We start from the raw sequence: 24,636 nt of genomic DNA, 5'->3' as shown, positions 1-24,636 counted from the left end.
CCGCCTTTAAGAAAACTCTCGTATGGGTGGAGGTTAGAAAAGCCCGCGAGTGGGACAGAGAGTGGTACCAACCGTGTAACATGAAAATAAGATAGAAAATCGAAGGGTAGAATGGGAGAGGGGGGGGGGTTGGAAGCCGCGAGGTAAGCGTGCAAGATAGAAGAAGAGGAGATTGTCCGTGGAAGGTGGGCGTGAGAGTAAGAAAGAAAGAAAGGAATGAAAGAGGCTAGAGGAGGTAAAGAGAGACAAAGAGAAGGAAAGAAAGAGAGTGGGATGCTGCAAGAGAAGCAAGAGAACAGAGTTGTGGTGTGCAAGGCGAGAGTGGACGGACGGCATACCACCACTATCCTCTCTTTACCCCTCTCGTCTCTCCTAGCTCTCTCCCTCTCCTTCTAGCAGCGTGACTTTTATTCACGGGGCCCCGCTTCTCGGCCTGTTACCATCTCGCTTCCTCTTTAGATTTCTCGTCTTGTTCCGTCTCTCTGGTCCGCGGTGGTTCTCCGTGAGTCAGGGAGAGGTGCAGCGTCGAGAGCTCGCGAAATGCCAGTGATTCGACGCGACTTCGACTACGCGCACTACCCGACAGTTTTTCTCTCCTCGCTAGACGAGGGGAACCGTGGATTCATCGATGTTCGTACCTCTGCCCTACGATACGCGATAAGGGTGGACCCGCGTCGCGAGTACGCTATACGACCCTACCCTACGCTGCTATCGTCCTTGCTTTTCCCTCGGCCCGGCCGCGCTCATTACTCTCTTCCTTGCTTATACTACTAGTGCCGCTAGTATTACCGCATCTACTTCTTATTCATCCTTTGCATAATAGTAATATTATTGTAAATAGTATACTGTTACTACTATGAATGTTTCTGTTGTAATCTGCGCCCCCCTCTCTCTCTCTCTCTCTTTGTCTATAGCATATGCCTTTGTCTTTATTTTGCCATAACTACGACGGTGTTTACGTACAATGGATAATTTTCCCGTGAAAATATCAAGGACTCGGTGCTCGTGTTACGATACTATGGATTATTATTAGTTTATCGGTATTTGATTAAAGAAGGTATATACGTGCCCTATGTTAACCCTCGAATGGCGGTGCTTCGACTCCGAGGGTTAAGAATGCATTGTTTATCAGAAGGGAAGAGTAGGCCTCAGTGTCGACAAAGTGTCGCAGGAATTCGATCGAGAGAAGTAAAGCTTGTGAAATAGCTTCACGTGGGCGAAGAATACGACTACATTATTCCCTTAACCCTTTTACTATGGACGACGTCCATATATGTATATACGTAATGGGAAATCGGTTGTTAATTGCAAAATGCGTATCGCAAACGGCTGACGAGATTAGTAATAAATAAATAAATTATGAATCAAGATTTAGCAGGTTGTTGAAATTGAACGTTGCAAGCTCTGCACCGAGAAACCGGTATCATCGCGAGGCATAAATTTCAAGCGCATTGCTTTTGAAAATCCAACGTTTCATTTAGAAATCGCCAGAGATAGCGGACCTTTGGATCGATCGAGATCTAACGCGTTGGCGTGTCGAGGTTTCTTCGCGCAGTCTCGAAACTGTCTTTCCCCTCTCATTCTCTCGTGTAATTTCTTTTTTACCGGCGCGTAATTTCATCGTCGTACCGTGTTATAGACGAGCTCGTGATTGGAGAACGCGAATTAACGAGAATTAGTAAAAAGAAAAAGTTAGGTCATGCATTGACAGTGTTAGCAAAGAAATCGAAGGAAAAAGTCTAATACGCATGCAGCGGAATTCATCGAGCTATGACCAAAATTTTCCCTTTCTCCTCTTATGTATCGGCCTTGATCCACAAACTAAGCACTGTATACACTAATGCTTTTCTAATCTGCAAAAACGATAGCAGTCGTTTTTTACACGTAATAATATCGTTTCAGCGTAATACGCGTAGCGCGAAATTCGAACTGTCTTGCGTGTTTCAATGTGCAAACGTGTGCAAAACCGTGTTTCCTTGGTTCTGTTCGTCGAGTGCACAGTGAACGTTGAAAAGCCAGTGAAAGAAGTATCTTGGAAAATCATAATTCCTATTTCTTTATCGGGTTCCATCGAAGGAGGATACGTGTTTCCCAACGCGCCGCGCAGAGAAATAATAAAAGTACACGAGAGCGGTGTAGAGCGGCGGAGTAAAGGGTGAAATCAAGTGTGTCGTAATCGTTCGAGGGGCGGAGAAAGTATCGTTCGAGATGTTTTCAACGATTCCAGATGCTCTCTAGATGAGTCCACGTTGTGTATCAAACGAAGAAAAGAAAAATCGTTCTGATTTTGCATGGAAAGAAGAAGAAGAAGAAGAAAAAAAAAGGAGGAAAAATTCACATCGTGTAACATTTTAACGAGCTAACGTTTCTTCGGCAACCAGCTGCTTTTTGATTCCGTGATATTAATCGCGATTTTACCGCTATCGAGGAGCAACCAGCAGCTACGAGTTTCCTCGAGGCAGAACGCGGCGAGGATGATTTCGCGCGCTTTGAACAACGCTTGAAACGCGTGACGAGTCGAGTTTAAAATCCGTCCTTCTCATCCTCGTCCTGGTCTTTGCCAGCTTAAGTTATTTTCCATGCGATTGTTGTCCGTCGAAACGGTTTTTGTCAAGGGATCGTGAATCTGTGGACGAAGGGCGAAAAGGGAAGAGTAGAAGGTCGATGAAGAAGAAGAAGAAGAAGACGAAGAAGAAGGAGGAAAAGGAGGAGGAGGAGGAGGAACGAGGCAGCCACAGCGTCGAAAAAGGAAAGCCACGCTGATTCGCGACTGGAAGACCTCGGTGTTGCACCTTAAGATCGCAGAAACGCTCGAGCGTGCGAGGAAAGGAAGGAAGATACCAACGAAAGAGAGAAAAGGAGACTGGTAGTAGAACCAGTGTGGGTTCAGGTGTTCTCTGTTGCTCTTCGGCTGGCTGGAAGGACTCGCGGAGGACCAAACCAGCCCTTCGATTCTTCGCTGGCTCCTTCGAAAGGATATTTGCTTCGAATTGCGCGATAACTTGCGAAAACCAAGTCGAGGTTGAAGGGAACGGAATTGAGATTTCCATTCTCGTCGAAGGAAAATGAAACTCGAGGTCGTAATCTGCTTAGTCGTAAAATTCATATTGCAAATTATTCGAACAGCTTGATCGGTGTGTAGACTAATCAAGAAACAAGATCCTATACATATGGAGATACTGGAAGAAAAAATCGCGAAGACGAAACGGCGAAAGGATAAAATGCCAGCTGACGAGTCGACGGTTTGAACGATGAGACCGTTGTCCTTCGAGAACTTGAGGAGGCTCGTGGGTCGCAAGAAGGACCGCAACGAGCCGTCCTTCAAGCGCAGCGAGTCCTTCAAAAGGATATCGATAAGGAAAAGTTATCTAGACCGGGGCAAACGTCGTAACAAGCTTCAGAAAAGCTTGGAACCGACCGTTCCTCCTACCATCGATACAAATTCGAACGAGAAACCGATCGAGAAGAGTGTCATTAAGGATCAGAAAGCGAAGAAACTTCAGGATGACACGTTGACTCGCGAGTCCATCAGTTACGACGAATGGTTGCAAGGTGTCAGTTCGTCCTCGCGGGAGAAACTCGACCAGGTGCATCGGGAGCAACAGCAGAACAAGCAAAACAGGCAACATGGCGTGGCGAAGAGTAAAACTAGCAGCAAGTTTCAAAAGCAGAACGATGCCGATCACGTGGCTGAAGATTTGAAAGTTCTCGAGCTGAATGGATCGCCGGTGTTGCACGCGAAATCGTTTAAAATTTCGAGTGAAACTGTTCAGGAGAAAAGCGGTAGTCAGCAGGATATTCTGCAGATTCAGGAGCCTTCCGTGGAAGGACCTCCTAGTGTTAGCATAAGTTTGGGTAGAATTTGGAGGGACGCGGTACCGGTACCGTTTCCTTCGCCGTCTGGACCATCGGTTCACCATTCTCTGGACAGTGCTTTGAAGGAGAGGAAACCTCAGCCTACAGTGGCGAGAACGGTGTCCGCTCCGGAGAAGAGCGTCATTGGAAAGGATGCATCGTCCGCGTTTGGCTTTTCGCTTAGGATCGCCAGGCTGGCTGATTTTCGAGCAGGGTTATTATCTAGATCGTTTTTTTAACACCTTATCGACGGAACGAACGTGCTGGGTTTTGGGATTAACGCAGAGTACGACTTCCGGCGATAAGGTGTTAGCTCTCGTCGACGATGAAATTGCGAAAGTTCCTTTTGTTTTTAGAAAAATTGCCTTATGGGAGTCAATATATTATATTTTCGTCAATTTCATCGTTCGTACCTTTGCCTGACACGAACCTGAACTCGGTAACATGACTTCAGGGGTACGAGAAATGGTTTCTTTAACCGAAGAAAGTCCAAACCATCTCCGAGCATGAGCGGCGAGGGTTACTTCAAGCGAAGCAACGCTTCGAGACGATCCAGTTCTCGACGACACGGAAAACGCGCCTCGCAGAAGACGAAGAAGTCATCTCGTCCACCGAGATCGAACAGCCCGGTGTGGTTCGTTCCACCGGAAAGACGTCGTTCGAGACGTCAACGACGAGTGTGGCGAGAGATCAGATACTTTCCCGAAACTGTGCTACCCGTAGTGGAGAAAATCGACGAATGGTCGTCGAATTTATCGGACGATCAATTCGACGACGCTAAATTGCTACTTTCCGGTGATTTCAACGACAGACCGGAAGGTGGATCGAACTCTCCGGTCTCGTCCTCTTTGGGCTCGTTCTCCGCCACTTCTTCGTCGTCGTCCGCTTGCAGACCACCAAAGATCAGCGACTTCAACGAGGACAAACTATTCTCGGAAGAATTGAGAAACAACGGTGTTCTCGCGCGAAGAACAACATGGAGACCTATCACTTCCAATTATTTCGCGAGCAATCAGTTCCTCAGTTTCCTGTCGAAAGGCTCGAGCAACCTTGTTCACGGGAAAGATAAGACGAGGCCGGATTCGTTGATGTATTATAGGTGTTTATCGTCCAGCGACAGCGAGACCGAAGACGAGTCGAATAAGTTTGACGGTGAACGGAGGAAAAATTCGCACGTTACTCATAGGCAGCAACAATTAAAGAGACAGAGGTCGGGACTTCGAAGAAGACCTCTCAGAAGAAAATCCCAGCTTCGAAAGGCTTCCTCTGGACAACCGGTGTTTCTTGTCAGGAAGTGCTCCTCCTTGAGGAAAAGACCTAGTAAGATTACAGAAAATTTTTAGATTAGGAAATTAGCCAAGTTTCTAGATCGATAGATCCACGCTTGTCTCCGTTTCGTCTGTTGGTTCCACGTGATGGATGTTAATTACGTAACACGTTCGCCCGATTTGGTTTCATTGCGGTTTTTTACCTAGACTGAACTCGATTCGAATCCGTGCACGTACCTCCGACTAATCAATGTCTCTCGTTCGTCTCTTTATATAGGCTACCTCTATCTCCGATCGGTCTTTATCCGTAAACGTTGCACGTCTCATTTGCATCGTGGATTCTTCAAGAATCTTCTGCTTTTAGACATTTCTGTCTGTTAAACGAGTAGAAAGAATAGAAGTAGCTGGAGGGGTGAAAATTTGATAATTCACGGTAAAGCAGTGTCCGTGTTGAGAAGAACGAGGAAGTTCAATTACTTCTCGAAGAAGGGTACTCGCATTCACCGTGCTAGCGAAGCGTTTCACGCGAGTTAGAAGACGGTGATCGCGAAGCGAACGTGTATCTCTTCGGGCTATCTAACCGCTAGTTAAAATTATCGGTACGCGGATCGACTGGTCCTTCGGGCAAAGTGCACGTTGCCCTCTCGCGGACCTACGAACGCGAACACGTCCAATGGAAATTATTGCACGCTCGAGTTATGCTCCTGCGCGAGCATTCGAAGAATCTCTCTCTCGAGTCGGGGATGCTTGTGCAACCACTCTTGCGACTATTAACCCCTTAAGCGGTTGCATACTTTACGAAGTCGATACGCAAGGAAAATCACAAATATACTTTGCGTTTTCATGATACAAACGACTTTCGACGTAGAGAAAATTGGTCCGGGTATCGTTTAAATAAATTCAGCGATATTGCTGTATGACCTAGTTTCGTTCGGTGCCGGTGCTCGAACCTGGAAAAATCGTGTCTCGGCCGTTAGCCGATCGATTCCAGGCATTTTCTCGGGTTACGAGGCGTGACGACAGCATGCCAACTCGTTTCGCATCGCTCGGGACACGTGGGCAAGCTTGTTGCTCCCTGAACATTTACAGCGCATACCATTCGAAGAATTTACCAGACGAAAAATTACCAATTCAAATTGTTTCTTCTTCTACCCTTATGATCCTCCCCCTAATAAACGTATCGATTCGCTAAAATTTATCTTGCTTTCCATCCTCCACCGTGCGTATCGTTCGATATCCTGCAATCATTGATCGCGTGTTCTCGGAGAGTTAAAAAAAAAAATAGATAATAAAAGAGTTAGCGAAGATCGAATTAGCCTGGCCTCCGAGCAATAGCTAAATAAGAGAGTTCAATTTCTCAACGATCATTTCCATTGAACCGATTTCCATCGAGGCTGAAAAAGGACGTCTTTCGATAGCTCCCTGTTTGCGATCGATCTCGTTTCGGATAATTTCTTGGTTGCACGAAAGCCGAAGGAATTTCGAGGACGATCGGTGAACGCGTCCAGCTGTTCGTACTACTAGAAACTACTCGGTGTTTTAAACACCTGGCTGAACGCGAGCTCGCCAAACGTGACAAATGAAATTTATCGAGGAAAACAATTCCCAATATCCTAACGAGTATCGTTAAAATCCTTGTAATTTAATTACTCGATGATGGTAAAGTGTTATAGCGATCCTTTAGCCTCTTGCCTTATGATTTTTCTTCTTTAACGATCCTTGGACTATGCATATTACAATCTATGCAAATTCCATACTGTTAGTTTATTCGTGTCGATTTCTTGTTTCAGGGGACATTACACAGAAGGGCTACGAAAAGAAACGGACACGTCTACTTCAGCAATATGCCTCGAAGCAGCTGGGTGAGTGAAACTTTTTCTTTTGCTCGCAAGAAATTGTAGCGAACCAGTCATGCTCATCATCATTTCATTCTTACCATCCGGATGAGAAGCTTGCGACGATGCAATTTTTTTCTTTTTTATTTCATCTTAATATCGTTTCCTATTTTGCGTACTGGAACGTTTTACTTTTACCAACGGCCAGTTTCTAACTTTCTGATTACAGGAAAACAGAATCCGTGTTTAATAAAAGAAACGCGTGTCGGGTGATGATAGACGTCCAGTGTAATGAAGCGTTTATGAAAATTATGTCACCGTTATCGTTATTTACGTAAGGTCGACTCTGATAAGGCACTTTTTTCCGGAAATATGAAGAAAAAAAAAAAATTGTCGCGTAAAGCTTCTCGTCCTCGTGGACCGTGTTACACGCGCGATAATCTCGCTTATTGCGCCACGTATCCAGACGCACAACCGGTCTCTCTCTCATTCTTGTAATATTAATCGCGTTCCGATTCTCAAGAGACAACAGAGCCTGACGCATTCTCCGCACAATGCTAGCCAGATGCAATCGTGTAATGGGAATAAAAAAAGAAACGAAGAAGAGGACACGCGAACGCGCGTGTATTCTTCATCGTTTCAAACAACGTTTTCCATCCGTCACCTACCACCGGTTTTTCTTCTCTCTTACGCAATATCTTCTTATCATTGTACAGACAAGAAGGCCTTCGTAGCCGCTGCGCGACCGTATACCACAGATTTTTCCAACGATTTAACGACCGTGTCGCTCTCCTGACACTTCTATGTGCAATTTTGCAATTAGCCAACGAGTCTGTAACGCGCTATGAATACTTTTCATTCGCGTTGCTTTAAGAAAATGTCTTCATCGTAATTTCCTTCTGAAAGTGTATTAGAATCATCCTATTTCCACGTTTCTCCTGAAAAGCAAAGAGGAAATAGCGTTCGTAGAAAGACGAGTAGCAGGATCGCACCTTTGGCCGCAGCTGCAATCGGTCGAACTGGCAATCGGTTCTAGCATATACATACTGTTTAACTGTACCTGCATGCGGAAGAGCCACTTCCGCGTTATCCGCTCGTTATACGCGATGTACATCTGCTATTGTCGTGTGCGCGACACGGAGTAAAGACAGTTTTCCAGTTACTCCAAGTCACGCTCCATTCGCGATTTTCTAAACGTTTCCTTTGGCATCAAAACTCGCTGCTTTCTTCTATTCTCCGTTTATAAATAGTGACTCTATAATTTTGTTAATATGTATATACATATTATTTTGCGATATTTTAAATCTACGGTATACCGATGAAAATGAACACCGAATGGAAAACGTAGCATGTTTCCCCTTGCCCTGAGAATCGGAACGAGAAGAGTCTGGAAAAAGGAGGGTGGCATTTTTTTCTGCATATGCACGCGTGTGTGACACACAGGGGCTGAAAACGATGGAGGAGGAGGTGGAGGAGGAGGTGTCTGCGTCCTCGGTATCACTGGGGTGGAGAGAACGGGTTATGGAAGCGGTGGAGGTGGTGGAGGTGGTGGTGGTGGTGTCGTTGGGGGTATCGGCGTCGGCGTCGGCGTCGGTGGCCGACCGCAGCCACGTGCACGTCGCACGCAACGCCGTGTCACGCACAACGAGAAGCGCTATCATTCAGGTAGCGCGACCCATTGCACGATTCAAACATATTCATTTTTTCATTCCTCCATTTTATTTTACCTTTCATTGTTTATTCGTAACACGCCTAGAGAATTAGAATTTTTAGCTGCGGATGAAAACAGGATCTACTTAGCTACTTCGCTAGTAGAAATATATTTCGTTAGACTACAAATGTTGGTACGTTCATCGAGCAGTGTGCATTTTGGACTGTTTTCCATCTATTTTCATTTTTATTTCGATCTGTGTAGAATCTTGTTTTCAGTGTTTGTTTTTTAACGATCAGATGGTTTTTTTTTCTTACCCTTTGTTCGTTTTTCTTTGTCGTTTAGCCCTGTGTTTCGTGTGACCAAAAAGGAGAATAGGAAATCTGATTTCCGGTGTATTATTTTGTAAACTTTATTTCGATCAACGGGTCGTGGCTTATTTGGAGTAAGCTTGATGAAATAAGGATCAATTCGGGAGGAAAGGTGTAAACGATTCGTAAATGTTCTCGAAGATATTTATTGAAGGATTGTTTTTACACGCGAAAGAAGAGAAATTTATGAGAAATGCAAGCAGCAGACTGGGATCCGTGAATAGCTGACAAGCTGTCGAGTACTCGTTGGATAATTGCGATGCCGTTGGTCCTCGTCTCTTAATTAAGCGACGGAACCCTCGGGGTTCGCACTTCACGAACACTGCATCTGCTTCGACTGCTCGTTGGCGAAATTTTTTCCTTTTTCCTTTTTTCGCGAATCCAATCAAACGACAACCCTTCTCATGATAAATGCTTGTTGATCTTTGAATCAAGTTGAATTACTACTGGAAATCAGATTTCTCATAGAAAATTGTATATTATTATTCAATTAGTGAAATTAGTATCGTGTAAATAGCGTGTACGATCGTTTTAGTAAATTGATCGCCCGTTGTAAATTGTGCACGGTTTAGATTTTTATAAACGCACCTGCATTATTGTTCTTAATTATCTGGATATTTTTATTGCACGCATTGGGAAAAGATTGGTTTTTATCGAGTATCCAGATACTTACGAGTAATAGTGTAAATAAAATTAAAATTTAGTCAATTCACTTCTTTAGTTTCAATTAAGTTAATCATTTTTCACGTTCCCTCTGAAAAATTGATGAAATTTTCGCAGAGGGACACACGATCGAATCATAACTCAAGCCATCATCATTTCACGTTTCACGATTCATCAATGATTAGTCGTCATTGTCTTTTACCTTGATGTAGCTCGCTTGCTTTTGTAATCCCTCGTGCGTGTATACCGATTCGAGCAGAGACGCTTTTATACCTTTAGATACCTTTGTAATTTGATTTAGCCGGGACCGGTTGTTCCACCTTCGGGTGACTCGAGAACGCAAGCAGCCATTCCTCGAGGCATTCTATCTACAAATGCCTTGATTTTTTTTTACATATTGATTGTCAATCGGCTGGAACATTGCCGATTCAACGATACGCCCCCGCGAACGTCGAAAATCCCATATACAGGGTGTCTCAAAAGAGATTGCACGATATACAACGTTTTTGAAACACCCTATAAATGATTAAATTATAAAACATTGCCATCTAAAGTTATTTTTGACTCATTAAAGATGGCTCACGAGATATTCTGTATTTTTTTTCTATTATTTTTTCTTCTCATTTATTTCTGATAACCAGTCTGAAAAATGCACCGACTCATTCAGGGTTCGCTAGGGTTAAGCGACGTCGAATCCGACTCGCCACAGCACTGCAAAGGATTAACGCGTCTATTAATGAAATATAATCAAGACTTTTTGATTGATCGCCTAAGAAAAGAAACATAGATCGCAAAGGGTTAATAGAAGGGTTAAGAGCTGGTGTAGAATTCTTCTGGTTACGCGAAGGTAGTCCCTTTGCCGAGATTAAGTCGCCTCACAGCCTACCTCCTCTTCCGACCTCCCTGCGCTACTGCAGACCTGCGAACAATCGATAAAAGTGAAATCGTTCGTCGCAGTTTCCGAAGGTGGAACGACCGATCGTATACGGCGCCCTGTACAAAAGCCTGTCCGAAAGAAACGATTCCCTTTGTACTCCCTTAAAATCACTCGACTGTAATTACGTTCATTTTTGTGATTAGAGCTGATTCGTTCACAGAATAGCAATGCCCCTTGCACTAGTATCTACACTGTTAATGTTAATGAACAAAGGTTGTGGGTGTAATTTTGCAAGCATCATAGATTTTTGTCATCTTTTTAATTGCAATCTCTGGAATCCATTTGTTCAATTAGCAAGTTTATCCTGCTAGTGCGTTAACCTTATAAAAGAAGCATAACAACACGGTTCCAAAGTGTATCGTTTCTTTGTACATATTAAAACGATAGAGTCAGCCGTAGCTGATAGAAGAAAAGATCGTAGCTCCTTGCCGATCCTGGTAGATCTCCTTTCTTTGTCTATGTGGCGTTGTTGTTGTTGTGTTGCATGCAGGAGGCCGGCTAGTACCTGGCGGGATTGCCAGTCCCCCGGGATCTGGCGGCTCCACCGGAAACACCGGGAACTCGAACTCGGCGGCTGCGAGACGCGGCAATCGCAGACTGACGCGCAATGAGAGCCGCTATCATTCCGGTGAGTACATCAAAGCTGGACCATTTTCAAACGACCAGAAGAAGCCTGTTAACGACTCCTTAACTTAACGCGTTCGCTGTGCGCCGAAATCGTTGCCGATCGTGCACGCGATATCGAGTGAGGAACAGCGAACGTGTCAACCCTTTGGACGACGATTTCATCCATGCGTTATCCTTTTGTTCATTCGGACTTTATTTTCTGCTTTTTATTTTTCACCTTGGCCCTTTTCCCTTCGATCGTTAAACTCTTCTGCGAGAGGCGAACGTGCTTTGTAAGAGTTTCCCTTTTGTCGTTGGTGCGATAGTGTGCGTTCAGCTTTGTTACAGCTTCGAGGAGAAGAATTGAAATAGTGTATGAAATACTTAGGCTTAAATATCACTACGGTGGAATTCAACTGGTTGAAGCCTTGTCGAGGCAACCGCTTGAAGACACTTACATTTTATGGGAGAATTAACAAGGAGGTCGTTGTCCAAGGGTTAATCCAGCAACTGTAGAAACTAGAGACGCGACAGACTCTCGATCAATAAAGTCCTATATGCATACAGTCGACGTTTAAAACGAAGACTTGAACGATTGATCGAGAGTAAGTCGCACGATAATTATACGTAAACGACATCCGATAAATAAAGCAGATTTCGCTAGATTCTACGCGTCTGAATAATTGCGCTGCACATTAAGCTCGATTAAGCTTTGTACACGGAAACATGCTTCGCGAGTGCAAGGAATGCGCTTTCGGTGCGACCGGTCTCAGCTCTTTGATAAAGCGTTTCCTGCCTCGGTACCACCACTAATTTTAAGCGTATCATAAAAGGTACACCGATTCGTCGGATAGTGCATTTCAGAATCCTTTCGATTTCCTGCTGGTTCGTCTTTAAACGCTGACAATAAATACCAATCGATACCGATAAACTATTTTGATAACACCGTTGACTGGCCATCGATGCGTCAGTCGACGTGCTCGAAAAAGAAGCTTTTTCCTCAGGTTAGAAGCTGGCATGCTGCTTGGTGCTCGTCGAAACGGAACGAAAACCGAACGAACGGTTCTTTCTGCATAAAGCCCGCATAGAAACTTCATTTATCTAGAGGCAAAGTCCGCTCGAGAGTATGGCCGGGCTCGCACCTGGTGCACCGTTACCGCTCGAAGAGGACGAGCAGGAGATAGATAAGTGGATGGCCAAGGAACGTACGCCCGCGGTTACACGCAAATATGCTCTCTAAGAGTATTCGATCCTCGATTCAACGAGTTCACACGTACCATTGAATATTCAAACGATTCTCAGAATTATTTCCTTCGTATAATATATAATGTATAATTTATTGTATTAGTTTATTTGTATCGTAGCTGTAAATTAGAGGGAAAATTTGAGGAGAAAATGTTTTTCCGTGGCGTGTAACGCCGTCGATCAGAACAGGGAACGAGATATAATAGAGACGAGCGGAGCGGATTCGGTCAGCGAGTCGCTGCATTTCCGCTCGCGGTATATTTGTATCGTTATTACGACATCGTGGCAACATCAGGAGCACTCGTGCGATTAGCACGTGAGAGTGCACACGCGTGTAGCGATGGAAATGAGGACGATTCGATGCGCCGCTGCTCCTCTGCAAATATTCCGGATAAATTACTCCTTCAAAAGCAGACGGAATTTCCAGGATTCTTTAACCGTGAAACGAAACGGAGAATTTTAAAAAGGGTTAGGAAAAGATAAATGAAGTTTCTGTGCTCGGCTTAAGAAATTATCAAGAATTTAAACGGCACGCGATACCCGCGTTTAACGCGTTGTTTTACACGAAAACTTTCGATCGAACATCGAGTATTTCAGGATTTTCTTGTGCGATCGTTAGAAAAAAAAAAAAATGATGTAACAGAGCAGTTAACGTTGATGAGAACTCGTTTGACGGTTTCACTCTGAATGCACGCAGAGGTGCGCCAGGAGGCGGTGCAGCAAGCTTTGGCGGCGATGCAGGGTCGTCCAAAGCCATCGTTGCCTATGCCGTCGAAGAGAACCTCCGTGATGGCCAGGAGTCCGGATCGTGAACGTCGCGACAGTGGAGAATCGAGCAGCGACGAGGACAGCGTCGTCACCGAAGAGAGTCCCGGTGCTGGTGGTCCAACAGGTATACTATTCGTTTAATAATTATGTAACTTCCCGTAGGATACGATGATGATGAGCTATCTTCGAAACGCGAGAATTTCTTCGGTACCTGGACTATTAAAAAATTAGTTAATAGCGGATGTTAGTCGTCTCGAGTGAGAGCCATGTCGGAATTGCAGGCACAGGATTGTCGGATACCAGCAGCACCGGTTCAGCACGAGACACGCCTCCGCCTCCGCGACCACCGGCTAGGAGACCTCCTGGTGCGGACATCACGGACATCGCTGAATACGCTCCCCACGCTTACTGCAATATCCAGCCTCCGGACGTAACGCACACCAGCAACACACCGTCTGCCCAGCAGTCAACCAGGCGACCCGGCGCCGATCGGGTCAATCGTTACCACGTGGTAGAGGATCAGAACAATACAGGGACTACCGGTCGTTGGAAGGTATCCGCGAAGATTCAACAGTTGCTCAACACTCTGAAACGACCGAAGCGGCGACCGTTGCCAGAGTTCTACGAAGACGATGATATAGAATTGGAGATTGCAGCTAATCCGAAGGATCCTAATGCCCCTAAACCGGAGGGTGGTTCTATGACCTCCGCGGTTGGTGAACCATTGTCCGTGGCTGCGGGTTTACCTAGATCTCTCGAGGCTGCTATACAAAGGTGAGGGGATTTATATTTTTCAAATAATATAGTTTCGTCTAAGACAGCATTTTAGCTTCCTCTTGTGAAATGGTAACAGTTTATACAGATAGCAATAAGTTTCTCGTTTATTCGTAGGTACGGTTCAGCATCGTACAAAGCACCAGTGGCAACCGTTCTAGATCCGAACGGCAAACTTTGCGTAACGCTGACCTATGGAAAACTTCTCAGTCGTTCTCATAAAATAGCCTATACGCTGCTAAACAAGGCTCTAAGTCGTGGCGGCGATTGCTGTCTGAAACCAGGAGATCGGATCGCGTTGGTTTATCCAAACAACGACCCGATTAGTTTCATGTGCGCCTTTTACGGTTGCCTCCAGGCTGGCATTGTACCTGTCCCGATCGAGGTCCCGCTTACCCGTCGAGATGCGGGTTCCCAGCAGATTGGTTTTCTTCTGGGAAGCTGTGGAATTCAGGTAGCTTCGATACTCTCCGCTATTCGATTCCCAGTGTCCCTGGTTCCCTTCGCCATAGTAAAACCCCGAATTTGAAAATCTATCGCAGGTGGCGTTGACCAGCGAGGCTTGTCTAAAAGGCCTCCCGAAGACCGCGGCTGGCGAAGTGGTGGCTTTCAAAGGCTGGCCAAAGCTCCATTGGTTTGTAACCGAACATTTGGGTAAGACACCGAAAGACTGGCTACCGCCGCCTCGATTAACCGACGACACACCAGCGTACATCGAGTACACGACTGACAAAGATGGCTCGGTGATGGGAGTGACGGTGACCAGGTCAGCCATGCTGGCCCATTGTCGAGCTCTGACCCAAGCATGTGGTTACACGGAGGGAGAGAACGCGGTATGCGTATTGGACTTCAAACGAGAGGTTGGTCTCTGGCACAGCACCCTGACCAGCGTTCTGAACGGGATGCACGTGATCTTTATCCCGTATGCCCTGATGAAAGTGAATCCAGCAAGCTGGATGCAAATGATCACGAAACATCGCGCCAGCGTGGCTGTGGTGAAGTCACGGGATCTTCACTGGGGTCTACTGGCGACCAAGGATCACAAAGATATCTCTTTGTCATCGTTGAGGCTGCTGTTGGTCGCTGACGGTGCTAATCCATGGTCCCTTTCGTCTTGCGATCAGTTTCTCTCGGTATTTCAATCTAAAGGCTTGAGACCGGATGCTGTGTGTCCTTGCGCTTCCTCCAGCGAAGCGCTCACCGTTTCTGTGAGAAGACCGGGACGAGCTGGAGTGAACGCTACTGGGCGTGGTGTGTTGTCCATGTCTGGACTGAGTTACGGAGTTGTCAGGGTGGATCAGGAGAACTCGCTTACTTCTTTGACGCTTCAAGACTGCGGACAAGTCATGCCTGGAAGTTTGTATCTTAAATGTTTGCGCGTTCTTAATGGACTCGTCAGACGATCAAAGATGTTAACGAGTTGAATTTATGTTTGATCGTCAGGTATCGTGGTCGTGATCAAGATGGAAGGTCAACCGTTCATCTGTAAAACCGACGAAGTAGGCGAAATCTGTGTCCACAGTTCAGCGACTGGTAACCAATACTGGGGATTGCAAGGATTGACGAACAACACGTTTAAAGTGTCTCCTCTGCAAGCTGATGGAACTCCTCTTGGTGACGTGGAGTACACTCGTTCTGGTCTGTTGGGTTTCTTGGGTCCTGGTGGCCTAGTGTTCGTTTGTGGATCTCGCGATGGTCTCATGACCGTCACCGGAAGGAAGCACAACGCTGACGACATCATAGCTACGGTACTGGCCGTCGAACCGATGAAGTTCATTTACCGTGGTAGAATAGCCGTTTTCAGTGTACGAGTCTTGAGAGACGAAAGAATATGCGTCGTTGCGGAACAACGACCCGATTGCAGCGAAGAAGAAGTACGTTTTATCCTTATACTACCCAAGTATAATAGCTTTGCGTTACTTTTAACAAATTCAACTCTGATCTTTATTTTTTCCAGAGTTTCCAATGGATGTCGCGGGTCCTTCAAGCGGTAGATTCGATTCACGCGGTTGGAATATACTGTCTAGCGTTGGTACCGCCGAACCACCTCCCCAAAACACCATTAGGTGGTATTCATCTGTCGGAAACAAAACGACGCTTCCTAGAGGGTACCCTACACCCGGCTAACGTTCTACTTTGTCCGCACACTTGCGTTACCAATCTACCAAAACCACGCGAAGTCCATTCAGGTAAGCGGTTCGCGCATTCAGCCGCGAGTATCTCTATCCCAGGGTGTCCGATAGAAATAATGGACTTTCAATAAATTACATGAATGTCAGCAAGTACAAAGACATATATACGTTCTATTTTATATATTGTAACATTTCTTCGTTTATTTCTTTACGTATTATAATGTACAAGCGAAGATCCAAAGAATTGGTACGAAATTTCATTGGTTCGAAACGATTAACTGACGAGGTTAAAGGGATGGATCAATTGTTTGGATCATTTCGCTTTGATATGAAGAATGATTATGGGAGAATGAATGAGAAGAATTTCTTTGGAATATAATTTACAATCACGGATCTCGCTCTGGTTTGAAAATACTGATTAACGAGAAGGGAACGTAACACTTGCGCTTGTCTTACAAAAGTCATCGGGTAGGCTTTAGTAACTTAGCACAGATTGTACAAAGTATATATACAACTGTCTCTTGCTACATATCATGTATCGTTAATCTGCCCTACACTAAAAACACTTAATGCTTAGCATGTTATTTCTATTATTTTCGCCCTTCTTTCTTTTGGCTGAGTTCCGAATACCCTGTAGTGGTCCAAGCCTCTAAACGAATTACTTTTGGCGATGTGAGATCTCGTTTCACTTATTTGTACAGTAATGCCTCTATTAATGAGGGGGAGACCCACTTTATAGAAGTAATACCGTACAATCGATTCGAAACATTAACGACTGTAATTGGACCTTGTACCGTTTCTTACGCGACTGCTTTCGATTAATTTCACATCGCTGTTTCAACGTATACTTTCAAAAAAAGCACTAAATTTAATTATTTTTTTTTTTCAATTTCTTTTTAATTGAGTATGTACAGTTGATGGAATGCTCGAAGCACGCCTCTGTAAAAGGACGTGCGTTAATCAGCTTTCTGCAATAATGAAAACCGATTCACTTGTACACTTAGCTTTGATTTTCCGGCCTCAGTCAGGGGAGAGTGTGTGAGCTACTCATTATTGGGTTGAGTGTTTGTGTTGGTTTACTAACGGAATGGTGCGGGGGCGTGTAGCGGGGGATTCTGTTGCAGACGTTGGTCCGGCCAGTGTGATGGTGGGCAACATTGTTCAGGGTAATAGATTGGCTTCTGCTCAAGGACGCGACATGGGTGTATTGGACGAGGATAGTGATAACGCGAAAAAGGTTTGTGTCTGCGACGATCTTTAAAAAAAAAAAGGAGAACGATGAAATCTGAATAAGACTTCCAAGCCGTTCGAAATGCCTTCAGATTCATCGTTCTCCTTTGAAAATTCTTTCCTCTCCATTTCGTGGTTTACCTATCGTATACTGAATTTCAGTATCAGTTCATCTCGGAGATTCTTCGATGGCGTGCTGTCAGTACCTCCGACCATGTAATCTTCACGTCGCTGAACGCGAAAGGAGCAGTAGCAACATCTTTATCTTGCTCGCAATTACACAAGAAAGCCGAACGAATCGGGAATCTTTTGTTGGATCGCGGAAGAATCAATACAGGAGATCACGTTGCGTTAATATTTCCGCCTGGTACAGACTTGATATGCGCATTTTATGGTTGTCTATACGTTGGAGCCGTGCCAGTTACGATCAGGCCACCTCATCCGCAAAACCTTCAAACCACTCTGCCAACCGTTCGCATGATCGTAGACGTCAGTAAGTCTGTGCTCGTGCTGACGAATCAAAATATCTTGAAACTGTTGAAAACAAAGGTACATCGATATTTCTGTAATTCTTATCTAAAACACTTTGATGTTAATGATTCTATTTGACGACGCAACGCAGGAGGCGAACAATGTCGTTGACATAAAGAGCTGGCCGACGATTCTCGATATGGATGACATGCCAAAGAAGAAGCTACCTGTTATGTATCGAGCACCTACGGCGGAGATGTTGGCTTACCTAGACTTCAGCGTCTCGACTACAGGCATGCTTGCAGGAATAAAAATGTCTCACGCAGCAGTGACGTCTTTGTGCCGTGCCATGAAACTAGCCTGCGAATTGTACCCATCTAGGCACATCGCTCTGTGTTTGGATCCTTATTCTGGATTAGGATTCGCTCTATGGTGTTTGAGCAGTATATATAGCGGTCATCATTCCATACTTATACCTCCGTCGGAGGTCCGTATTTACAAATACATTCTGAGAACTTTAGAGCGAAAGAAACATATTTTTATAATTTCATGTCTCGTAGGTGGAAGCCAACCCAGCGTTGTGGCTATCGGCAGTTAGCCAGTCCCGAGTAAGAGACACGTTTTGCTCTTACGGTGTAATGGAACTGTGCACAAAGGGGCTGGGTTCCTCTGTTCACGCTCTGAAAGCTAGAGGCGTCAGTTTAGCCTGTGTTAGAACGTGCGTAGTCGTTGCCGAAGAGAGGCCACGAATCGCTTTGACCACGAGCTTTAGTAAACTTTTCTCAGCTTTGGGACTTAGTCCGCGTGCCGTGTCCACTTCCTTCGGGTGTAGGGTAAACACGGCTATTTGCCTACAGGTAATTACTTGATGACTATAATTCTTGTGCAATATCTCTTACACTACATGTTATTATTAAAACAGGGTGCGTCGAGTCCGGAACCTTCAACTGTATACGTAGATCTTCGCGCGTTACGCAATGATCGAGTATCTTTGGTCGAAAGAGGTAGCCCTCATTCTCTGTGTTTGATGGAATCAGGAAAACTACTCCCCGGAGTGAAAGTAATCATCGCCAATCCAGAAACGAAAGGACAATGCGGTGATTCTCATTTGGGTGAAATCTGGGTCCAGTCGGCTCATAACGCCAGTGGTTATTTCACGATATACGGTGACGAGAGCGATTACGCGGATCATTTCAACGCCCGTTTGGTAACAGGAAACACGAACGAGGTGTACGCTAGAACTGGTTATCTCGGTTTCTTGAGACGTACCGAGAGCGTTCAGCAGTCGGTTATCAGTGACGTTCCCGGTGACACTTCCGCCGCGGAAGCGGATCTCGTTCCCGGCGATGCTGAATTACACGACGCCGTGTTCGTCGTTGGCGCTCTCGACGAGGCTATTCTTCTCAGAGGAATGCGGTATCATCCGATCGATATTGAGAATAGCGTGATGAGGTGTCACAAGAAAATAGCAGAATGGTAAGTAAAAATACGAGACGGATACTGAGGTCATTCGGTAAGAAAAGGTAAGAAAAATGTAATTTTTATAATTCGCAGTGCCGTATTCACATGGACCAACTTGCTGGTGGTGGTGGTAGAGCTTGACGGAAGCGAAAGCGAAGCATTAGATCTGGTGGCATTGGTCACCAGTGCCGTTCTCGAAGAGCATCATCTGGTAGTCGGTGTGGTGGTGGTCGTGGATCCCGGAGTGGTCCCGATTAATTCCCGTGGTGAGAAGCAACGAATGCACCTGCGGGACGGTTTCCTGGCGGATCAGTTGGATCCTATCTATGTGGCGTACAACATGTGAACGATGTCAAAAGACGTGGCAAACTTATTGCGTGCTGAACCACGCGAGACTGGTGTTGTATTCTCCAGTACTCGGAAGTACTCTCGACTCGTAGTCACAAGCTGTATTTCAAATAGTCTTTCCTCGAGGAAGACGTTCTCTTCGGAAGAGACGAACTTGGAGTATATTACTAGGACTCTACGTATTTTTAAAACAAACGTCGTCCCTAAACAATCTGTATTAACGAGCATATTCGAATCTTTTATTCCCACGTTAATAATGTAACGAATGCAGCTTGTTTGCACTTGGAAATTCGGAATCGTCCATCATCCTGGAGGATACATGATATTTCTCTTTGTCATGATATTCGAAGCAATTTCGTGCGAACAAGCATCGCGTATGACAAACTGGGACACGATATTAATAGACCCGTTTCGTACGTGAACCTCCGATAGAATCGACGTCTAGCAGAGAAAATTCTGTATGTAAAATGATTTAGAAACGATACGCACAGAGCATCGTCGATGCTCATAGGTGTTGAGATGATTTTACGTAATTATACGTATTTTACCAACGAAGGATTTAACGCGCAAAACTATTCAGACTGTCACGATTGATATACAGCTCAGAATCGAGTTGGAATCGTGATTTTATACATTGTATTTACCTGAATGTTAAACCGACGAACAGTATCATTCATCATCAACGACCTCAGAACGGTAGTGAGCTTTTTTATGAATGAAATAATATACATGAAACGTAGACAGAGGTGAATTTCATAAAAGGATTATACTCTGTTGAAAGTGGAGAATACAGACGTCTGTTAGAAGAAGTTAAAAGAAACGAGAAGAGAATTTGATACGCACTTTATCGTAGACTGGTGTAGCTTAACGATTTTTTACTACATAAAGGTAACGATTAGCTGAACGTAATCATACTAATGTAATGAAACGTAAACGGTTTTAACTGTCGACACAGGTATTTTCTAACGTATTTGACGCCGAAATTTTCACGTGCAGGATGTTTTAAATTTAAAGGATCAAACTTTCTTGCTACGTTTTCTAACAAAATTTTATTATTTAATTATGAAATACCCTGTACACGGTTCGCTATCGCTCTGACTAAGAATTTTATGGAACTCCGTTCCGGGTCAATTTTTCTGTTCTTGGTATCGTACAACGATATTTTCAAGTATATATCAATTTGGAATCTTATTGTGTTTTCAAATCGATAAAAAATATTTCCTATCGTTTAGCTGCGTCGCGCACAACACCGCACTTTTATACCTCGAATATTCATATTTATATTCTGCGGCACGCGATAAACACAGCGTCTGTATACATTGAAAACGTATACTTTATTCGTTAATCCATTCAGTTTACACAGGTGTTTAATCCTTTGAAGGAGAATGGCTCGTTTTGAGTCACTATTGACAATTTATTGCGTGCTGAGAGGGTACACTTTGGAAACCATTAGAAAACTTATCACTTGGCCAATTTTCTGATAGTAATAGCTTAACCGTATTAAGGTTTTCGAATTCGTATCTCAGGGTTCTAGATCGTTTTTAACTAAACATTGATATAAAGAAGAAACAGAAAAAAAAAAAAAGAAAAAACTATTTAGAACAATCCCCTTTTGGACACTACGTTTAACCCTTTCGCTGCAGACGACGTATATACGCATCAATGTACTATTCATCAAATTTCAGTGGTCTCTAGTGGAAGGGTTAAAAAAAAATACAGAAAGTACAGATAGCTAGTGGATGGTTGAGTTCACTCATAAAGATTCTTAGTTTAGTCAGTACGAAAAAGTTACCCTCGATAATCAAGAAGAAATCGATGAATTACATGCGCGAAAAATTTACACAATTTTTCTCCTTTTGTTCTTCACATTTTCATTGCACAAAACTGGTCACTTCGACCAAAGCTCAATCTTACGTACATGTATTGTGTTGCCGCAATCGTCGACTTTCGGATGGAATTTATTTAAATCAACTTCTTTTTATTTTACCCATCGGTTGTATTTTCAGTTTAACAAGAGCATCGAAATAAGTAATTAAGAAGCGATCTAATCTAACAACGAGAACAAGAAACGTTAATAATTTATAATTTATCGTTGGCCTATATTTTGAAAAAGATTTTTGGCACACCTGTTGTACCAAATGTTATCCAGATCCGAAAGTCGACGATGCATTCCCTCGTTCCCTTGACAAGTTTTATCATTTTCGAGACATTGTCTGTCGACGTGTACATTTGTTGATAGTTTTATAATTTTATATATTCTTATTTTAATATAACGACAGAGAATTGCAGCTAGTGTAGTGTTTCAGATACACTACGCCCAGAAAGACTTATCGCGCGAATCGTGTTGCGATTTATGACGAGACAGGTTTTGCGATACGCGTGATACGCGAATTGTAACAATTAACAATTAACACTTTCGTGACCGATCAATCTGATGCGATCATTAATCTGAGAGTAGTAAAACTTTTCAATGAAAGATAGGAAAATAAAATTGGCAAATCTATTTTCCAGTTACCATTGAAACTATAAATGAAATGAAATGATAAATTTGTAAAGTTTTAAAATAAAAAAACGGTCACGAGTGTGTTAATTACATCCCAGATGTCCATTTACAGGCGTCTTGTAAATACGTATGAAAACTGGCGAATTAATTAGGATTCCTTTACTTTTGCGACGCGTCTTACAGTCTTGAGAACCTGTTGTACTTGTATGTCAACAAATACAATGCTGTCGTTCGTTTATAACGTTACACTAGAACCTTCAGTATCCAACGAATCGTCGACGAATGTCCACGACAGGAAGATAACATGTAAAACGTTTCAAGTGCAAAGGGTTGTAAGTACCGTATCCGTTTCCTCTACTTTTTCTTTTTTAATAATTAAGCTATCGTGCCATGTCACCTTGCGTTCTTTTGCGCTTGAACACTTTTCTTTCCAACAAAGAGAGAAAAATAAAAAGGGTTCGTGCGTGCGTGGAAACGAAATCGTATCAATGTGCAGCATTAAGGGTTTTCTTATTTTTTATGGAATTTGCAATAAAGAGAAGCCCGTTTTGTTATTTATTGCGTAGAAGTAAATATCGTCACGTCAGGTCTCATCGATAGAATTGTTTACATTAGCACAGCTCGGTTCCGTTATGATTTCTCAAGTACAAATCGAAATCGTATTCCCCTCACTCGACTCGTTCGTTTACCCACGTGTAACGTCTATTTAACAATTTCTTACGTATTTCTGCTGGTTTTTTTTTTTTTTTATCGAGCTAATTCTATAGACTGAGAGCAAGTGAAAGGGTTTCGTTTGAATTAGCAGTGATATACGTATACCCATTTCGTATCGCTGTACGAGCGAAAATTATCGGACAGGTTTTGCTAAATAGAATCGTACGATGTAATCATCGGATAATCGAATGAAAATGGGCGAGAAAAAGAACGTCGACATCCGACCCAACGAGTGAGACTGATGAGAGTGCGTGTGCGAGGAACTTGGTTGTATTATGTATAAATGTTGATAATTAGTTGATAGGAATGTGTGAGGAACACTTGTCTCATCGTTTTACGATCGCGAAGATGAAGAAGTTCATTTCTTCGGAGTCCAGTGAAACAATTCTTTAAGAAAACCCTGTCGCGTGTATAACCCTGGACCTTCTGAAAATGGTCCTAGGCTGTGTAAATATATTACGCCCCCTCTCATCCCCTTGTACCCTTGCGTTAGAAGTTACTAAGGTACGATATAGTTTGTACGTTAAAGTATATATATATATATATATATAAATATTACCACGGAATTATTATAAATGTAAACGGTCACAGTCCTTAACAAGCCCGTAGCATTTTGCCTGTATCAATCGAAACGAGAATTATTAATGTTTCGTGTATAACATCCCCCTTTTTTCCGGTTACCAAAAATCCCTCTTCCTTCATCCTTGCCCCTCCTCGTCTCTTCGTTCGAGACACTGCGAGAGGGATGGATAAGAAGAGGGTAAACTTGGCGAAATCGAAATAAGAAAAAAGAGAAGAAGAAACGGACGATAGAGAAGGAACGTCGTAGCAATTTTTATTATATAGGGTGTTCAGCTGGGGATGAACTTTGGGAGGATGATAACTGGAGTGATTCTGAACAATTTTTTCCTTTACCAAAATGCTCGTCAAGGCTTAGTTTTTGAATTATTAATGAAAAACACTCAAGCAAGGAGTGTGCACAGCGCGCAGGCGCAACCACGGGAGTGTCGGGTACGAACCGACGTACACCGAGTAGTTTGTTCGCGAGCTCAGTTCGTAGCCGACACTCCCGTGGCTGAGCTCGCGCGCTCTGATCGCTTGATGTCTTTTTTAATTAATAATAAAATTATTCAGAATTACCATAGCTACCACCTTCTCAAACCACCCTTAGTCGAACATCCTGTATAGTCCGTAGCGGACTTTTTTTCGTTTTCGTTTTTGTCAAAGTAAAGAGAGGAAGAATATGAAAGAAACACAGGATGAACGACGTCGACACTCGATCGAGTTCCGTCGTTTCGCTAAATAAATGTTGCTAAAGTGAATTAATCCGACAACTTCGAACCCAAGCGCCTCTTTGTAATCCACTCGATATTCACGAGGAGCTTCGCGAGCTACCATCAATAAACGTAATGTACATTTTTTTGCAACGAGCGTGACTTGTTTAACAACCATGTTTCTGTCCCTCCTTTCTTTACGAGTCGTTTATTTTGAAATTGTAAACTTATCTTTTCTTAATTGTTAACACCACTATGGCGTCAAATGAATTTTAGCAATCAGTGATCACTGATGATACACTGATGTCAATTAATACGCAAAAGATTTACAAATTATTGCATACTTTATCATTTTCCAGCTTCTGTCTTTTTACATTACAACTTAGTTCATATTCCGCACTTTTGGCGCGCTTTTCGGGAAGCGACGTCGCTTAACAGGTTAGAAGTTATAAAAAAAACAAATGTCGACAATTATCCTATATTAATAATAGAATTTACTGTCCATGTTTTGAATAATTGCGTAACCATAT

The 24,636-nt window shown here is 43.7% G+C and overlaps 1 protein-coding gene across 10 annotated transcripts; it reads left to right on the top strand.

The window, feature by feature from the left end:
• The first annotated feature begins 562 nt into the window (after positions 1-562).
• On the top strand, positions 563-24,263 carry LOC114876551 (disco-interacting protein 2 homolog A). 10 transcript variants are annotated; one of them, XM_046285684.1, is made up of 18 exons: positions 563-680; positions 1,903-4,069; positions 4,310-5,175; positions 6,914-6,985; positions 8,402-8,623; positions 11,071-11,208; positions 13,129-13,323; positions 13,481-13,973; positions 14,091-14,427; positions 14,516-15,329; positions 15,417-15,847; positions 15,931-16,162; positions 17,230-17,342; positions 17,504-17,884; positions 17,958-18,293; positions 18,367-18,663; positions 18,729-19,282; positions 19,361-24,263. In XM_046285684.1, exons 2-18 carry the CDS (start codon positions 3,252-3,254, stop codon positions 19,611-19,613), a joined length of 6,552 nt encoding a protein of 2,183 aa, XP_046141640.1. In that variant the 5' UTR covers positions 563-680; positions 1,903-3,251; the 3' UTR covers positions 19,614-24,263. The 10 variants fall into 10 exon arrangements, with proteins under 10 accessions (XP_046141640.1, XP_029043988.1, XP_046141639.1 ...); XM_029188155.2 differs by having other exon boundaries at positions 564-680; positions 17,498-17,884; XM_046285683.1 differs by having other exon boundaries at positions 564-680; positions 17,212-17,342.
• Positions 24,264-24,636: the final 373 nt, after the last annotated feature.

The sequence above is a fragment of the Osmia bicornis genome, chromosome 5, assembly GCF_907164935.1.
Source record: "Osmia bicornis bicornis chromosome 5, iOsmBic2.1, whole genome shotgun sequence".
Taxonomy (NCBI): domain Eukaryota; kingdom Metazoa; phylum Arthropoda; class Insecta; order Hymenoptera; family Megachilidae; genus Osmia; species Osmia bicornis.
Note: the sequence above shows the minus strand (reverse complement) of the source record. Positions and strands in the feature narration are given on the sequence as shown.